This window comes from Portunus trituberculatus, chromosome 25 (genome assembly GCF_017591435.1).
Source record: "Portunus trituberculatus isolate SZX2019 chromosome 25, ASM1759143v1, whole genome shotgun sequence".
NCBI classification, from domain to species: Eukaryota; Metazoa; Arthropoda; class Malacostraca; order Decapoda; family Portunidae; genus Portunus; species Portunus trituberculatus.
In genome coordinates, this window is record NC_059279.1 from 7,625,001 (window position 1) to 7,642,296 (window position 17,296).

General features: G+C 37.8%; 3 protein-coding genes across 6 annotated transcripts in view; all 3 read left to right on the forward strand.

Annotated features, from left to right (window-relative positions):
* LOC123508606 (monocarboxylate transporter 9-like) overlaps positions 1–5,718 on the forward strand; it is a 5,783-nt gene extending 65 nt beyond the window's left edge. Inside the window, exons 1-11 of one of the 2 annotated variants that reach the window (XM_045262413.1) lie at positions 1–115; positions 636–798; positions 996–1,109; positions 1,272–1,415; positions 1,576–1,697; positions 2,229–2,449; positions 2,613–2,687; positions 3,232–3,442; positions 3,663–3,915; positions 4,421–4,529; positions 4,779–5,718. The exon at positions 1–115 is cut by the window's left edge and continues 65 nt beyond it. In XM_045262413.1, coding sequence (XP_045118348.1) covers positions 636–798; positions 996–1,109; positions 1,272–1,415; positions 1,576–1,697; positions 2,229–2,449; positions 2,613–2,687; positions 3,232–3,442; positions 3,663–3,915; positions 4,421–4,529; positions 4,779–4,797 — 1,431 coding nt within the window. In that variant the 5' untranslated portion in view covers positions 1–115 and the 3' untranslated portion in view covers positions 4,798–5,718. Of the gene's footprint in view, positions 116–419; positions 799–995; positions 1,110–1,271; positions 1,416–1,575; positions 1,698–2,228; positions 2,450–2,612; positions 2,688–3,231; positions 3,443–3,662; positions 3,916–4,420; positions 4,530–4,778 lie in introns of those variants that run through there. The other variant, XM_045262412.1, reaches the window with a different exon arrangement.
* LOC123508605 (fizzy-related protein homolog) overlaps positions 1–10,142 on the forward strand; it is a 20,648-nt gene extending 10,506 nt beyond the window's left edge. The window contains exon 12 of the transcript XR_006675973.1: positions 10,128–10,142. The gene's annotated coding sequence lies outside the window, so the exon portion shown is untranslated. The remainder of the gene's footprint in view (positions 1–10,127) is intronic.
* Positions 7,068–16,989, forward strand: LOC123508604 (katanin p60 ATPase-containing subunit A-like 1). Of its 3 annotated transcripts, none has more exons than XM_045262407.1 (12): positions 7,068–7,205; positions 8,346–8,529; positions 8,817–8,928; positions 9,608–9,719; positions 9,947–10,127; positions 10,257–10,387; positions 10,503–10,590; positions 10,906–11,085; positions 11,673–11,815; positions 12,685–12,797; positions 12,919–13,045; positions 15,648–16,989. In XM_045262407.1, exons 2-12 carry the CDS (start codon positions 8,362–8,364, stop codon positions 15,844–15,846), a joined length of 1,554 nt encoding a protein of 517 aa, XP_045118342.1. In that variant the 5' UTR covers positions 7,068–7,205; positions 8,346–8,361; the 3' UTR covers positions 15,847–16,989. The 3 variants fall into 3 exon arrangements, with proteins under 3 accessions (XP_045118342.1, XP_045118344.1, XP_045118343.1); XM_045262409.1 differs by having other exon boundaries at positions 10,260–10,387; XM_045262408.1 differs by having other exon boundaries at positions 7,084–7,205; positions 8,320–8,529.
* Positions 16,990–17,296: the final 307 nt, after the last annotated feature.

A 17,296-nucleotide genomic window follows, 5' to 3' on the forward strand; every position in this document is an offset into this window, starting at 1 on the left:
CGCGACACGTAGTGAGGAATGTATGGTGTTCCCATCTTATTCTCTGTCTGAGGAACAGAGATAAGGGCTTCTTGCTTGTTGTCACACTCTCTTAACGTTGTATTTAGTCTGTGATGTAAGTAAGTAATTAATTTGAATTGTGGTCTGTGTCCAAAGCTTGTGATGGTTTGGTTAAAAGTTGAGTTGTCGGGAGAGTAAACCGTCGGGAGTAGCTTTTCGGCGCTCGGTATACGTTTATAATAATAATAATAATAATAAAAATAATGTGTGTATATATATATATATATATATATATATATATATATATATATATATATATATATATATATATATATATATATATATATAAACTCCTGCTGGTGTTCCCACTTCCATATTCTCTAAAATTGCTTATAATCTCAGTGTTTCAGAGGTCAGAGCTGCACGCTCGTAGAGTTGTCCTGCCGTGGCCCAATATGCATGTTGATGACTTTATCAAACGTGACTAACGCTGCTTTCTCGGGCCTTGATGTACACTAAGGAATATACAAGAGTATAAGAATCCTTGATGTACATGAAGCTGTCTTGCTGTGCCTCAAAGATCGAGGTTAATAAGTGTCTGAAGTGCCTCGTTAACGAACTTTTCACTATTTCAGATGTTGCAAATAGCCGTGGAGAGCGATGCCTCGATAACTCCAGAGGATGAGGTTGGAGCACATTGTGAAGAGAAAGAACAGCCGCAGCCACACCCTGATGTAGATGGCGGCTGGGCCTTCGTTGTCTTGGCCGCCATGTTTGCCGCATTCTTTATAAATTCTGGTAAAATGCATCCTTCATTGTAGGATAAGTCATGAACTTCCTTATTTTTTTTTCTGCATATATGGTAAATGATCTCTTTGCGGAGGTTAATGACTGAATGTTTGGTGCAAAAAATTGTGTTCAGCAGCTCATATGATCACTACATAGCTCTCCTGAAAAATCCTTGAAGATTATGAATGTTGACACACTCATTGCAGGACTGTTGTCAACAGCTGGACTCTATTATGTGCAGTTGTTGGATTATTTTGGCAAGGATCGAGCATACACATCCTGGACAGGATCCCTGATGAATTCCTTCTTTATGCTTGCGGGTAAATGTAATCCATTGATTTGCAGAATTTGAAGTTTCATGAATTAAAATGCCATGATTTTGCATTACTCTACATTGTACCTTACGGAGTTTTCTTGAATCATGTTTGTCCACCACAATGCACTGTGCAGCTTAAGTGTCATTACTTGTCCTTGTACTGTAGGTCCACTGAGCGCACACTGTATGCACATGTGTGGCACTCAGACCTCCATGAGGATTGGCTCCATCATCATGACTGTTGGCTTATATGTCTCTGCTTACACCCCATCTCTTGAACTTATGTTCTTCACGTATGGCATTGTAGTAGGTAAGACAGATAGTCCATGGCGGACTGCCCTCATGCTTTCAGTAATATTTTAGTTCCTGCTTATAGTCAAACCGCTGTTTATAATGCAGAAGCAGCCAAAAGAATAACAAGATTTATTTACTTTAGAAGAAAGTTTCATCTAGTTCTGTCTCATTTACAGCATGTGGGATGAACTTTGTCTACACAGGACAGATAAGTGCATTAAACCTCTACTTCAATAAGTATCAGTATATTGCCACTTCACTTTCCATGGTGGGTGTTGGGATGGGTGTGGTTCTTGTGGTAAGTTAAATGCTTTATAAAATTTGTTAAGATAATAAGTAGTACTGATGTATGGATGTATGATGTATATGTAGATTTACCACTTCATTGGTATTTACCTAATATGAAATGAAAGAGTGGGGAATGATTAGCAATAGACAAGATGGGAATGAAGTCAGATTATATGATAGATCAATGTGGTGAGAAAAGTAATAATGACCAGCCACACAGGATATGTAGTTGTATGTAGTTGACAGAACTTGGGTGAAAATATGAGAGGCCATGAGCAAAAGGCAAGCAGTTTATCTCCAGGGCTACTAAAAGGAATGAAAAATGTGACTGCAGGAATAATTTAGGGCCTCCACCCCTACAGCCAGTAGGTAAAGGAGTGGGGCATGTTATGCCATGGTTGCCAACCAAGATGTAATGAAATCCCCAAAGACCACCATGGTCCTTGGTGCAATGCACTGGCTGACCCCTGTCCTTTCAGTGGGCCTGGCATGTCTAGTATTACACTTGGATGATTACAGAATGTTGCAATACTGTTTTCAGAATATGTGGACAGATTACAACATAGAGAAATATGGGTGGCGTATGTCCCTCATTTGGAATGCAGGCCTCAGTCTCCAATTGTATGTCTTTGGCTCTCTAATCTATCCTCTTCGCTGGCCTCAAGAGCCAGGTGTTGATAAATATCCTTCGTCACCTCATGTATCCAACAGACAATATTCTTTGTCTACTGGAAACATCTTGTTTAGTGCAGTTAGAGAAGTGTGAGTATATAGTGTATGTGATTTTTAACCAAAATCAATTATTATGTAAGATTAACTAGTTATTCAGATTGGAATGACTATATACTGTATATTGCCAACTTCTCATGATGCTGAAATGTAAATTAGTAACCAAATTAATATGATTGTACTTAACTAATTGCAGAAGTGTATCAACGTTGAAGATGGCACCTGAAGCAAGCTGTGCATCCATTTTTGCAAATGTTCCTGACACCTTAGTGTGGGTTCCAGGAGTTTTAAGTGTTTTACAGTGTCATCATTGTTATCATTATAATTGAAGATCCTTTTTACAAAGTATGCTATACTGCAAATGTACCCTGTAATCTATATGATTGTATCTTAAACATTGCTCAATATAGATATTTTTTTTTACTGACATACAGGTTAAGTTGATTTTACGTGATGTGTTGTTGAATATTGTTATTGCATGTAATGTTATGGTCAACTTATTCTGATATATATATATATATATATATATATATATATATATATATATATATATATATATATATATATATATATATATATATATATATATATATATATATATATATATATATATATATATATATATATATATATATATATATATATATATATATATATATATATATATATATATATATATATATATATATATATATATATATATATATATATATATATATATATATATATATATATATATATATATATATATATATATATATATATATATATATATATATATATATATATATATATATATATATATAACTTTTCAGGGAATCATGGAATGCATTCAAGGACATTTGTTTTTGGCTGATATCTACTGCATTCTTTTTTGCAATGCTATCAACCACCTCCATTTTTATCATATACAAAGATTTTGTTGTATCAAAAGGACTTGGAGAACATTATACCATCATGCTCATTGGTCTTGGTTTTGGCGATGTTACAGGAAGGCTTAGTATGGGAATTGCTCACTCCAATAAGGTTAGTCACATGAGGCCATAAGGAAAACTGTAAGAAGCAAAATGAATTTTCTATATACATATTGTGAATTTATTGAAGGTTGTACATACGATAATGAAAATACATAAATGCATCATCATCAGAATAAATTTGCTGTGTTCTGTTGTAGGATTTTGTAATTTCTAGTCTTATTTTTATTTACTTTTCTTTTTTTCTTTTTTCTTTTTTTTTTTACTTCCAGTTTTTTAACCCTGTTTGGTCATACTGTGCAGCATTGTTCCTCACTGGAGTGGTACTCTTGTGCCATGTCTTCATTAATAGCACACCCAGCTTGCACATCTTTGGTACACTCTATGGAATGACTTATGGAGCACAGAATGTCCTTGTGGCAATTGCACCTTTAAAGCTGTTTGGCAAAGACCGGCTTGTGGTGGTGTTTGGATATCTTCTAGTCTGGGGTGGAATAGGAGCACTCATTGGAGCACCAATTGCAGGTGAGAAATTAATATTCACAATTTTATGAGAGAAACAGTCAGTTTAATCAAAGTTTATAGGCATATTGTGTACTAGACAATCAGGTACATAAGTGGTATAAACAGTAGATTGTAATTCTTTTTGTTTTGAAGTGGATTCCCACAATCATCTCATTGATAGCATTGCTCAGTAAAAGAAGGATGCATAGACTATGTAGATAGGAGCTTATATAATAATACCTGAGTTCCATTCCTTTTGTATTTCACAATGTGCAGAGAATATAGTGACTTCATTCTTTACACAAAAGGCCATATGGCATAAAAATAAATAAAGAAAATATAAGTACAATGTGTAAGTAATAAAATGAAAGACAAAAGTGCAGCAATTTGCTCATCAAAGTTTTCCTTATATAGCATGCTATGTCCTTTCTTTACTAGATACCACTGAAAAGAAAAAAAATAAATAAAGGGGTCAATAAGATACAGTATATGTGATTAATGTACAGTATATGCAAAAATGTTGCAGGAAGCATTGTAGACAAGACTGGAGATTATGGTGGGGTCCTTGGCTTGGCCTTGGCATGTCACACTGTAGGAGCTGCACTCATGATGCTGTGTGCCCTCATTGATGGCAAGTATGTAATCTGTTTCTAGTATTTAAGCAACTACTTCTACACTAAAAGATTATGTTGTAACATTACCTTTTTAAGAACATACCCTTAAAATTAAGTTCATGTGGTTTATATATTAAGAAAATAACTAAAATGCTCCTTCTATTAATGTCTTACACTTCACAAGAACTTTTCATGATGTTCCTTCTTGATTCTCCTACCTGCATCTTTGGTGCTGGATGCTATTCACTGATAGATTTTGGTTCCTTTCAGGTCGAGACAAGGATCATGATGTGGCACCCTGAACTGAAAAAATAACACACACACACACACACACCATTTGTAGTACTATTTGTATTCACTTTAATATATTCTCACCTTTATTTTTATTTTATTCTGTAAGGAATTATCTGATCACGGTTATGATAATCAAGACATTATAATTTGTATGTCATGAGAAGAAATAAATGTTTTGGAAAATTAATTATTCTCAGATGTAAGTTGAATACTATCATGGAATGTAATTCATGGTTTCATTACTATATAATCCTTTCCCCAGTGACACTCAGTTGTCCCCTATCTGCCCTCTACTAATGCTAATTAGGAACTCTACATCGTATCTCTAACCAAAAGAGTTATCAAACTGTAATATATACCATCAGTACTGCTCTCAACTGCCACTCCCCTCGTCCTGTACCATATCTTCCTCCACTTTCCCCTTCCTCTCTTGTTCCCATTTAACCAGTACCACTATAGTCCACAACTATACTCCATCCTCCACCACCAGTTACTACTTATAATAGTATATCTTTCATTACCTCACCCCCATCCTCTAATCCTCCCCAATGACAAGAGGTGAAAATGAAATGTGACCGGATGGCACACCACGTGCTGTCATGAGAAGCGCTAAGTCCCTGATTGATTGATAACTAGGGTGTTTCATGACAGAGGGTTGAAAAATAAAACTGTAAGGAAGTTTCATCCTCATTGCTTATCTTGTTCCACTGGCTCAGAAAACAAGTTTGAACAAGTTTCAGCCTGATTGGAAAATATTTAGGGGTCCCGAGAATTTACATTCCGTCAGCCTATCATGCGCTTACCGCTTAGTCTGGTTGTAGGCTTCACAGCGAGAGGTTAGTGTCTCTGTGTGTGTGTTTTCCATAATAATTGTTATATAAATTACACTGATGCATAAGTAATACCTATGCATCAGTGTGTGCATATATATATATATATATATATATATATATATATATATATATATATATATATATATATATATATATATATATATATTAATAGGCTAGATACATACCCATTGGGTATGTATATAGCCTATTAATCATATACTCGTATATGTATCTATTTATCTATCTATCTATTCATTTATCTATTTATCTATCTATCTATCTATATGGATTTCACGATGCAGAAATTAAATGCTGGACACTCATGTATGCATTGAATGCATAAGGAACACCACCTGTCAGATAGAATCAAGGGGTTATCATTTGACACTACATCATCGAACACTGGAATTCATGCAGGTGCCTGCACCAAGATTGAGGACGCTCTTGAGAAACAACTTCTATACCTAGCATGCAGGCATCACATTTATGAAATTGTTCTAGCCAAAGCCTTCCACCTCTCAATGGGCCCCACCACTGGGCCTAATATTGAAATCTTTAAAAGACTCAAGAATCAGTGGAATGAAATCGATAGGTCCCTGACAACTAGCTGCACTATTGCCGAACCTCTTCAGGGTCTCAGGGACAAAACTATTCTTATTGTGAGAAAATCTTTTGCTATCTGTCAGCAGCGGGATGACTATAAAGAGCTTCTTCAGCTGGTCCTTCTCTTTCTTGGGGAAGAGACTACTGTTAATGTGCCTCTCCGGAAGCCAGGAGCATATCACAATGCACGGTGGATGGCAAAGGCTATCTATGCATTGAAGCTATACCTTTTACAAGACCAATTCAAGATGACGGAGTTGGAACTTAAAGGTGTCACAGAAATCTGCCTTTTGTTGCCCTGGCCTATGCAAAGGCTTGGTGTCGTGCACCAAGAGCAGTTATTGTTGTAGCATTGTATACAGCATTTCAACTCGTTGATTAACAGAGGCGGAGAATTGATAGGTAAAGGAGTTCATGTGGGTGAAGAGGAATTGAATCAGTCACAGGAAAAAAAAAAAAAAAAAAAAAAATATATATATATATATATATATATATATATATATATATATATATATATATATATATATATATATATATATATATATATATATATATATATATATATATATATATATATATATATATATATATATATATATCAGGCAGGAAATCACGCACACCCTTATTCAAAATAGAAAGCAGGAATAGCAAAGATTTTAATGCAGTCGACCGTATAAAATATATATATATATATATATATATATATATATATATATATATATATATATATATATATATATATATATATATATATATATATATATATACAAAAATAGAGGCATAAATGAAAGAATAAATCGAAAAAAAAAAAAAAAAAAGGAAACCGTCTGTCACCGAATTAGCGTAAGACTCGCTACCTCTGGGACGTCTGGGTGTTTACCTTCCGCAGGTGACATTTAAGGCGCTGTATTTGCACACTTCCAGGCGTCAGGAGACTCTTTCAGGGCACTGGTGGGCACCTGAAAAGGTAAGAGTGTGTAATAAGATGTACCATTGAACATTTCCCAGCATAGGGGGTGTGGGTGAGCCAGGAACGGAATTAATGACTACCTACCGTGTGGTGAAGGAAGGAGGTCAAGGGAAGAAGACTACTTGTTACTGGTTTCCTTGATTTTTCTTATGAATTACCTGAAATTCTGGTTAACTTCTAGGATATATTCGTTGAAGGATGTTGTGCTAGGATTGTGTTTAAAGGCTAGAACTTAAAGCAGGAGTAATTGCATTATTGCAGTAGCTAGATTTCTCCTTGAATTTTTTCATCTTTTCATCATCTTCCTTCTTTTTCTTTCTTTCCTTCTTTTTTCCTTTCTTTTCTTTTCTTATTTATTTCCCATCCCCTTGTGGATTGTCTTTGTCTCGTTCTTTCTTTCCATATTTCCTTTTTTTAATATATTCATGTATTAGATAAGTTTATGGATGGGGATGATAGATGGAATTAGATAGCTTTAATCACACAGGGACTGCCACGGGTAGGCGTGGCGGCCTCTTGCAGCTGCCCTCTTTTCTTATGTTTCTCTCTCTCTCTCTCTCTCTCTCTCTCTCTCTCTCTCTCTCTCTCTCTCTCTCTCTCTCTCTCTCTCTTGGAAAACTGCACCCTTAAATTTCAAGGTGAGGTTGTGGAATTCTGCAGGTTTTGTGTCTACAGTTTATGCCTCAGTAGGTACTCCACTCGGTCTCACAAGGATAAGACTTCATTAATCCATCTTAAGGATATTTATTGGGACCACTTCTTTTATTAGTAATAGATGTGCTACAAGGGGTCCTCAAGCTATGACAGAGTTCATTCCTACACCACACCGTAAACTGTTTTTCAGCATACAGTAGGTTGTAACCATCCTAAGTATGTATCTATGTCATGGCACTCATCTAATGATGAAGTATTATAAAGTCACAATCTAGAACATAAAAACTACTAATGTGCCTATAAAAGGAAAAAATAGTGGACAGTGTAAGCATAGCACTAAAAAAAAAAAAAAATCAACATAGGATAAAGGACAAGCATAGCCAGTGTCATAACCACAAAATGGCAAAATCTGAGACCATTGTTAGCTGAAGACTCCCTACTTCTGTTCCTCATGCAGTTCTTTACTTAGCCAACCTTCTGCAGTGTGCCTGTTGATGCCATGATGGTGAACGTCCAAGAAATCTGTGAGAACATGAGGGTAGCTCGGGAGATGGTGCTGACATCACAGTATGAGACGGGAGCTGTGTACTATCAGGGTGTAGTGCAGCAGATACACCGACTGCTACAGACAATACAGGAGCCAAACCGCAAGATAAAGTGGCAGCAGGTAAAAAGGCTATATAGGTCAATATATATAATGAAGCAGTGAGAGAGAGAGTTTAAGTTAGAAATTATTTGCTTGATATTTTGTAAACAGTGATATAGACAGACAGAGAGAGAGAGAGTTGATAGAAATAAACAGTCATATATTTTTTATTTATTTGATTTCCTTCCTCTCTACCACCCTTTTTACCTTCCTCCTTCTTTTCATACTTACCCATTTACTTACTTTTTAACAATATTGTGTTTTTCCTTACTATTAAAACACACACACACACACACACACACATACAGGTACAGCAGCAAGTGGCAGCTGAGTATGAGAATCTGAAGGAACTAACCAACACAATTGCCATGTTCAAGGCTGACACCACCTCCTCACCTGCTTTCAATGACCGGCCTCTTGGTGAGTGGTAACATTAGTAAGATACGAAAGATGTTGCTTCTTCTTTCTGCTTCGCCAAAATCATTGTTTATAAAAGATTAACATGTTCACTGTAATATGCAAGCTGTGTATGAAGTTTTTTAAGTACATCTATAAGAAAGAAAGAGCTCAAAAGATAGTTTTTTTTTTTCTTTTTTTTTTTTTTATACCATGTGGGCTTTTCACGGGAATTTATGGGCTAAAGGGGATACTTTTTGGGTACCCCCTATCTCAAAGCCCACCCGCTAGGAAACCGTTGCTCCGAGTGAGGAAGCCCAACCTACACTCGGACCGTGGACAGGATTCGAACCCGTGCGCTTGGAGACCCCTCGGATCCCAAAGCACGCATAGTTCCACTGTACCACAGCGGCGGAGAACAAGAAAAACATGTCTCTCTGTAGTTAAGGAGATATTCATGTTACCCTTCATTAATACTGTATTGTGTTTCCTCTTATAATTACCCTTCCCTATATTCTATACTTGACCTATAAGAATGTTCAGTATGCCAAGAGATTCAAGTACTGGTTTATTTCTTATATAACTCTCTCTCTCTCTCTCTCTCTCTCTCTCTCTCTCTCTCTCTCTCTCTCTCTCTCTCTCTCTCTCTCTCTCTCTCTCTCTCTCTCTCTCTGATTTCTCCTCTTCCTCCTCTTGCTTCCAGCCACTATGCGCATCTCATCCTTTGAGGAGCCAACACGTGATCCTGATGTCTGGGCTCCTCCCCCTCCACGAGACCCAGATGTGTGGCCACCACCCACACCTGCCGACCACAGGTGTGTGTGTGCGTACGTGTGTGTGTGCGTGTGTGTGTATTAGTGTCATGTTTATTTAATTACAAGCATGCTTTAGGTTGTATAAAAACTTGCTTGGATAATCAATCAAGACTTCTCACTTAAGTCCTTCCAATCCAAACAGATTTTCTCTCTCTCTCTCTCTCTCTCTCTCTCTCTCTCTCTCTCACAGATCCTTCCAGGTGCAATTTCTCCTCTCTCTCTCCTAGGTCGTCCCAGGTCAAGCCCACCCGGGGGCCACGCCGGCAGGAGGCCAGCAAGTCCACTACTGCAAATCGTGGTGGTGGGAGCAAGGCTGGGGCAAAGAAGGGCGGCACAGATGCCAAGGGACGGAATAAGGATGAGAAAGTTGGGAAGGGTCGCAAGGAGGCAGATAAGAAGGATGATAAGGTGTGTGTGTGTGTAGTGTTTTGCTATAATCTTTGATAATTTTTACAATAATTCTACTATTATTGCTACTTCTTCATCTCTGACATTAGGTACTGACAATATATTTTCCACCACCTTCACTGACTCAAGCAGGGAGGAGGAGCGGAGGACAATGCTGGCGGGGGAGAGGAGGAGGAGCGAAAGTTTGACCCAAGTGGTTATGATCGTGACCTGGTGGATATGCTGGAGAGGGACATTGTGCAGAAGAATCCAAGCATCAGGTAATAGTAAAGACAGAAAACATAAGCAATAAACTTATTATTTCTCTGTAAGACATATTAGCAGTCTTTTTAACTGAAAAACATCATCATTAACAAATTTTCATCCATTTGACAGGTGGACTGACATTGCTGACTTACAGGAAGCCAAGAGACTGTTAGAAGAAGCTGTGGTGTTGCCAATGCTGATGCCAGACTTTTTCAAGGTTAGCGGTAATCATCCACATGGCAGAAGGGGGCAGAGTAGGTGGAGTGTCAGATGGAGAAGTAAAGATTTTGCTTGTAAGACGTGGATTAGACTGGCAGTCAAAAGGGATGAGGGGAGAAGGTTGTGGAAGCCTTTTGCCCTCCACAGGAATCATAAATGCATGTGACAATAAAAACAGAATATAATTTCCTTCATAACCTAATAAAAGTTGTCAAGGTAAAACACTGACAAGTTTGGTATTACATTCCTTTAATTCCACTTACATCCACTGTCACTTTTGCTGTCTGACACCCTAATCCATTTTCATTTGCAGGGCATCAGGCGGCCATGGAAAGGTGTGCTGATGGTGGGGCCACCGGGAACAGGAAAGACAATGCTGGCCAAGGCTGTGGCTACTGAATGCAAAACAACCTTCTTCAATGTATCATCATCAACTCTCACTTCAAAGTACAGAGGAGAGTCTGAGAAGCTTGTGCGGCTGCTGTTTGAAATGGTATGTATATGTCATATTGTCATGCCCCATTTTTCGTTCTCATCCTCATACTGCAGTGACAGTCAGTTTGAGTGCATGGTGCATCCCAGGGTGACTGAATGCTTCATGGAGGGTTATATGACATGGCAAGGGTGTACAAAGATGCACAGCAGGAAAAGATTAATTAGGAAGAAAATTTTGTCTAGTAAGAAATTTAATTAAATTGAAATTAAAAGATTATTTGTTGTAATATTGATATATTATACAGATGCAACTCATGCCTTATATGCTTGTGATGTGGCATTTTGTTTTGTTATACACTTAACACCTGTTTGACAAATATTTATGACCAAGCAGCTGTATTCTATGTTTAGAATAGATACCTAATACTATTATTTATATATTTTCACTCTCAAAGTAGGAAAAGATATGTGAAATATTTCTGTACTTTCATAATTAATTGTCTAAGGTGCTGGGTACATGAACTTCTCAAAAGCTCCTGGAAGGATGCATGAACTTCAAAAAGGCTGAAGAGCTCTCCTCTGCAATACTTTACTATCTCATTCTCTCCAAGTTTCTTTATTTAGTCCCACCTTTTCTCTCCCCAGGCACGTTTCTATGCTCCCAGCACTATTTTTGTAGATGAGATAGATTCCTTGTGCTCACGACGAGGGTCGGAGTCTGAACATGAGGCATCACGAAGGGTGAAGTCTGAGCTCCTCATGCAAATGGACGGCATACAAGCCAGCGAGTGAGTAAATTAGAGAAGTAATTATGGAATAAGACTCATGAAAGTTCCTCCTTTGTAACTTCATTTTCGTGCCCATAATTGAATGAAACCTTTATCTTTTCTTCCCTCCTGTCTGCTTGTTATTTCCATCCTCCTTTCTTCCACTATAGTCTTCCAAATCTAAATGCGGCTTTCTGGTGGGGCTCCTTAGGAAATAGCAGGCCTTCCAGCTCTGCCAAGTCTACATGAACTAGCAAATTAGAGCTCTGTGTGCATAAGTAAGAGGCATATAAAATGCTTTAACGAAAATCCAGTATCATAAAATATTAATAGAAATTAATTAAGAGAAAAATTAACATTCCACGCTTACAATATGCACATCACAATAACAAATACCAGCAGCCCTGTGTAACAGTGTTGCTGTGAAAGCGTTATGATCTTTATCAACGTTCACCATAGTCCTTCGTAAGGCAAATGGTGGAACTGTGTTCCAAATACAATATGAATAAATATCTAAAAAAAATGAGGTATTTCGTATATAAGATGAAATATTGTTAATTCCATTCACACGGCAACACTCATTACGGTCCAAAGCGCGGCCTGCTTGCGAGACACAGTGGGGGACAAGGTCACTTGTCACAGTGATAGATACCTATCCCCCCCCCCACACACACAGTGTGAATTTAAGTATGGGAATTGAATATAGGCATGAGGAATGATTGTCAAGGAGAGAGAGAGAGAGAGAGAGCAATAAATTAATTAGAAAGGTGGGCTATTCAAATTCTGGGTGAAACGTTTCAGCACTGTAGGGTCTACTATTCCCTAAGGAGCCCGGCCAGAAAGCTGTGTTTACATTTGGAAGACTATAACTACATCTCTTTCCTTCACAGTTCTGATGAGCCCAAGGTGGTGATGGTGCTGGCCGCCACTAACTTCCCCTGGGATATCGATGAGGCTCTCAGGCGACGATTAGAGAAGAGGATTTACATACCCCTGCCTAACGGTGAGTGATGTTTGTTAGTGATCATTTTAGTTGTGTGAGTTATAGTAATACGTATATGATAACAGACACCTGATATATATACAAAATTTATTTTCTTTATTCCTTCTGATTCACATTGCAGAGGAAGGCAGGGAGGCTCTTCTGAGCATCAACCTACGAGAAGTGAAGCTAGACAGTGACATCAACTTGGCCCAGATTGCCTCCATGTTGGCTGGTTACTCAGGAGCCGATATCACCAATGTTTGCAGGTGTGTATTGTGTGTGCACCCTTGCATGATAACTTCAGTAAGGCTAATTTCGAGGGCTTAAGGGAGTATTTACAAGGAGTCGCTTGGCAAGGGGAAGAAAGAGATAGTCAGGTAGAGGGAAGGCAGGAGCAGAGAAGGAGGGGTGAGGTGCGAAGTCGGAGCGGGACAGAGAGAGAGTGAGGCGGTGGGGTAGCTGGATTAGAACATGGGATGAATCTCGGTCAGCTGAGGGTTGGTGAGATCTATAACAACTTTCTAAATAAAGTACATGAGAGTCAGATAGCTAAAAATACATGAGGGTAAGATAGCTAACATTCTGTATAAAACAATAAGATCACAAAGTAATAATCCTAAGTGGATGACAGACAGATTAAAGCGATGCTTAAGGCAAAAAAGGAATATATATATAAGAGGCTAAAGGCAGGAGATGAGGCTTTAAGGCCACTTTACCATGAATTAGTAAGAACAGTTAAGAGGTTAACAAGGAAAGCTAAAAGTGAATATGAGTTGAGGGTAGCCAGCCAAGCAAAGACGGACGCCAAGGGATTTTTTCAGTTATATAAGACGAAAAGTAGAGAAGAAATAGGTCCCTTAAGAACAGCAAATGGGGAGATAGTTAGTTCTGCAGAAGAGATTAGTAGAATTATGAATGATTATTTTTTAACTGTCTTCACCTAGGAGAACACACAGGAAATCCCAGATAGCAAACAGATATTTAGGGCAGAGGATAGTGAAAAGCTGACAGATATTCATATAATTAAGGTGATGGTAGAACAGGAGATAGATAAACTTTAAGAAATTCAAGTCACCAGGACCTGATGAATTATATCCAAGGGTTCTAAAGGAATGTAAGGAAGTCGTCAGCGAGCCTTTAGCGGTAATTTTTAGGATGTCATTGGAGTCAGGTGAGGTACCTAGTACAATGTGGAGAGAAGCTAATGTGGTTCCCATATTTAAGAGGGGAGATAAAACCCTACCGTCTAATTACAGGCCTGTCAGCTTAACTTCAATTGTGGGTAAATTAATGGAATCAATAATAGCGAAAAACATTAGGGAACACCTGGACAAACATGGCTTGATAAATCAAACACAACATGGATTTATGAAGGGAAAGTCGTGTCTTACAAATTTGTCAAGCTTTTATAGTAAGGTTTATGAGGTGGCAGATAAGGGTGATAATTATGACATTCTATACTTAGATTTCAGTAAAGCCTTTGACAAGATACCTCACCAGAGGCTCTTAAAAAGGTTAAAGCACACGGTATAGAGGGTAGAATATTAGGCTGGATTAAAGCGTGGTTAGACGACAGGCGACAAAGGGTAGTAATTAATGGATCTAATTCCAAGTGGGGAGAAGTAGTTAGTGAGGTGCCTTAAGGCTCAGTTTTAGGGCCATTATTATTTCTAATATATATCAACGACTTGAATTAATAGTGACATCAGTAAATTTGCGGACGACACAAAGATAGGTAGATTAATTAGGTCTGATTTGGATGGCATGGTTTTTTCAGGCAGACTTGGATGGGATGAAAGAATGGACAGATAGATGGTAAATGCAGTTCAATATTAACAAGTGCAGGATATTGAGCCTAGGTAGAGATAATCCAAGCAATAGGTACTCGATAGATAACGTGGCACTAAGAAGTTCCAAGTATGAGAAAGATTTAGGAGTCATAGAAGTTCCAAGTATGAGAAAGATTTAGGAGTCATAGTTAGCTCTGATCTCGATACAAGGAAGCAATGTATTGAGGCTAGGAATAAGGAAAATAGAGTATTGGGATTAATTTTTAGAAGTGTTAAAAGCAGGAGTCCTGAAGTAATACTAAAATTATACTTGGTGCTGGTCAAGCCACATCTTGACTATGTGGTACAATTCTGCTCCCTACATTTTAGGAAAGATATAGCTCTGTTGGAGTCAGTGCAAAGGAGGATGACTAAAAAGATACAGGGAATGAGGGATATTCCCTATGAAGAGAGACTGAAAAAACTCAATCTGCATTCCTTAGAGAGACGTAGGTTAAGAGGAGACCTGATAGAAGTATTTAAGTGGTATAAGGGTTTTAACTAAGGGGACATGAATGTAGTTTTTAGGATCAGTAGCAGGACAGAACCAGAAATAATGGATTTAAACTTGAAAAATTCAGGTTTAGGAAAGAAATGGGAAGAAACTGGTTTTCAAACAGAGTGGTTGATGAGTGGAACGGTCTCAGTGGTCATGTAGTCAGGGCTGAGTCAATAGGGAGCTTTAAAAGAAGGTTAGATAAGTTCATGGATGGGGATGATAGATGGAATTAGGTAGCTTAAACACACAAGGACTGCCTCGTATAGGCCTGGCGGCCTCTTACAGCTTCCTTCTTTTCTTATGTTCTTATGTAATAGCCAAAGTAGCATTGAAATATTGTCTTCATACCTTAAATACACCAATTCAGTACCCTGATTTTAAAATTCCCTAAGATTGCCCTAAAATGTGCCTAAATAGATTCCTTCCACAACACATCCAATACATTTATATTAGTTACATCAAACAGCACCTTCACTTGTTTACTGTATACACATTTATTCATACATAACCTCACCATTTTATATATCTTGTCCACCCTAGGGATGCCTCAATGATGTCAATGCGACGCAAGATTGCTGGACTTACGCCAGATGAGATACGAGCACTCCCAAAGGAGGAGCTGGACCTGCCAGTGACTCAGGGGGACTTCCATGCTGCCGTAGCCAAGTGCAACAAGTCTGTCTCTCAACAGGACCTGGACAAATATGAGACTTGGATGAGAGAGTTTGGATCAACTTAGTTAGTCCTCCCTTCCTCAGCCTTCAGTTTCTTGGCATTGCTGGTGAAAGAGGGAGTTTGGATCAGTCTAGTTTGTCCTCCCTTCCTCAGACTCCATAATCTTCTCATTACTAGCTTTGTCTTATGATGGTCTCAAGATGACCCTCCATTGACCAACATATATTTTTGCTTCCACAAACTTTATATTTTCCATAGGGCATCTTAGCTCCTCCCAGCCACCGTAATATGCTTTGCAATGCTTGAGAAGTTTTGGAAAAGGTTTAGCCTTGAGAGGAAGTGGCAGTGAATCAAACCCATTATGATCATTAGACACAACTCTATATCAGTCACTGTAACCATGACCTAGTGGAGGATTGTTAACCTTCACTCTCCGCCCACTACTGCTTCAGTATATAGAGACGTATATACATGTTCTTGTTATTCATGTTGAGCCTTTTGTGTATCTCTGCTTGTCACTATCCTGTCTGTGTATTCTTCGTCCGTGCCTTATTAAGTCAGTCTCTCTCTCTCTCTCTCTCTCTCTCTCTCTCTCTCTCTCTCTCTCTCTCTCTCTCTCTCTCTCTCTCTCTCTCTCTCTCTCTCTCTCTCTCTCTCTCTCTCTCTCTCTCTCTCTCTTATTTCATCATACATTCCTCTTCCTCTCTTTCTCTTCATTTATAATTAATTATTTTTTTAGCATTGTAGCATAATATGATAATAACCAGATGGCTTTTATCTCATTTATTGTAAGTATATTACTGACCAAAGAATAGAAGAATGTTATATATTTATAAAAATAATAATGATACTACTACTACTACTACTACTACTACTACTACTACTACTACTACTACTACTACTACTACTACTACTACTACTACTACCACCACTACTACCTGATCTATATATACCTGGCTGAACAATTATTAATACATTCAAGAACATTTTGTCTTGATAGCTTTTAAGTACTGAAAGAGAGGTAGTAGGTGGCTTTATATATTGTATTTTTTGGGGAAAAGGAATATTAGAAGATTGTGGAAGAGGAAGAAATGTAATCATATTGCTCCAAATTATGGTGGAACAAGCCAAGGCAAAGGTGCTGTGATGCTTTCTCTTCTCATTTGTTGATTTATTACTTATAAACCAATAAAGGTTAAGTTACAAAGATACTGTAATTCCACTATGTACCTACAAGACTATTCTTAGTATAGTATGTAGTAATGACCAGGGGCGTATCAATAACCCTTTGGGGCCCTAGGCAATAAGGACCATTCGGGGCCCCTGGCCCTGAATGATAATGAATGAAGTTCAGGACAACAGGTCAGTAAATAAATATTTTATTATAGAATTAATATAAAATAAATGATAAATAGCATAAATAACATAAACTCAATGCAAACTTTACACACACTGTATGAATGACAGAAAAACAAACATAACCGAAATGCACGAAATTTTAAATATGGTAAACT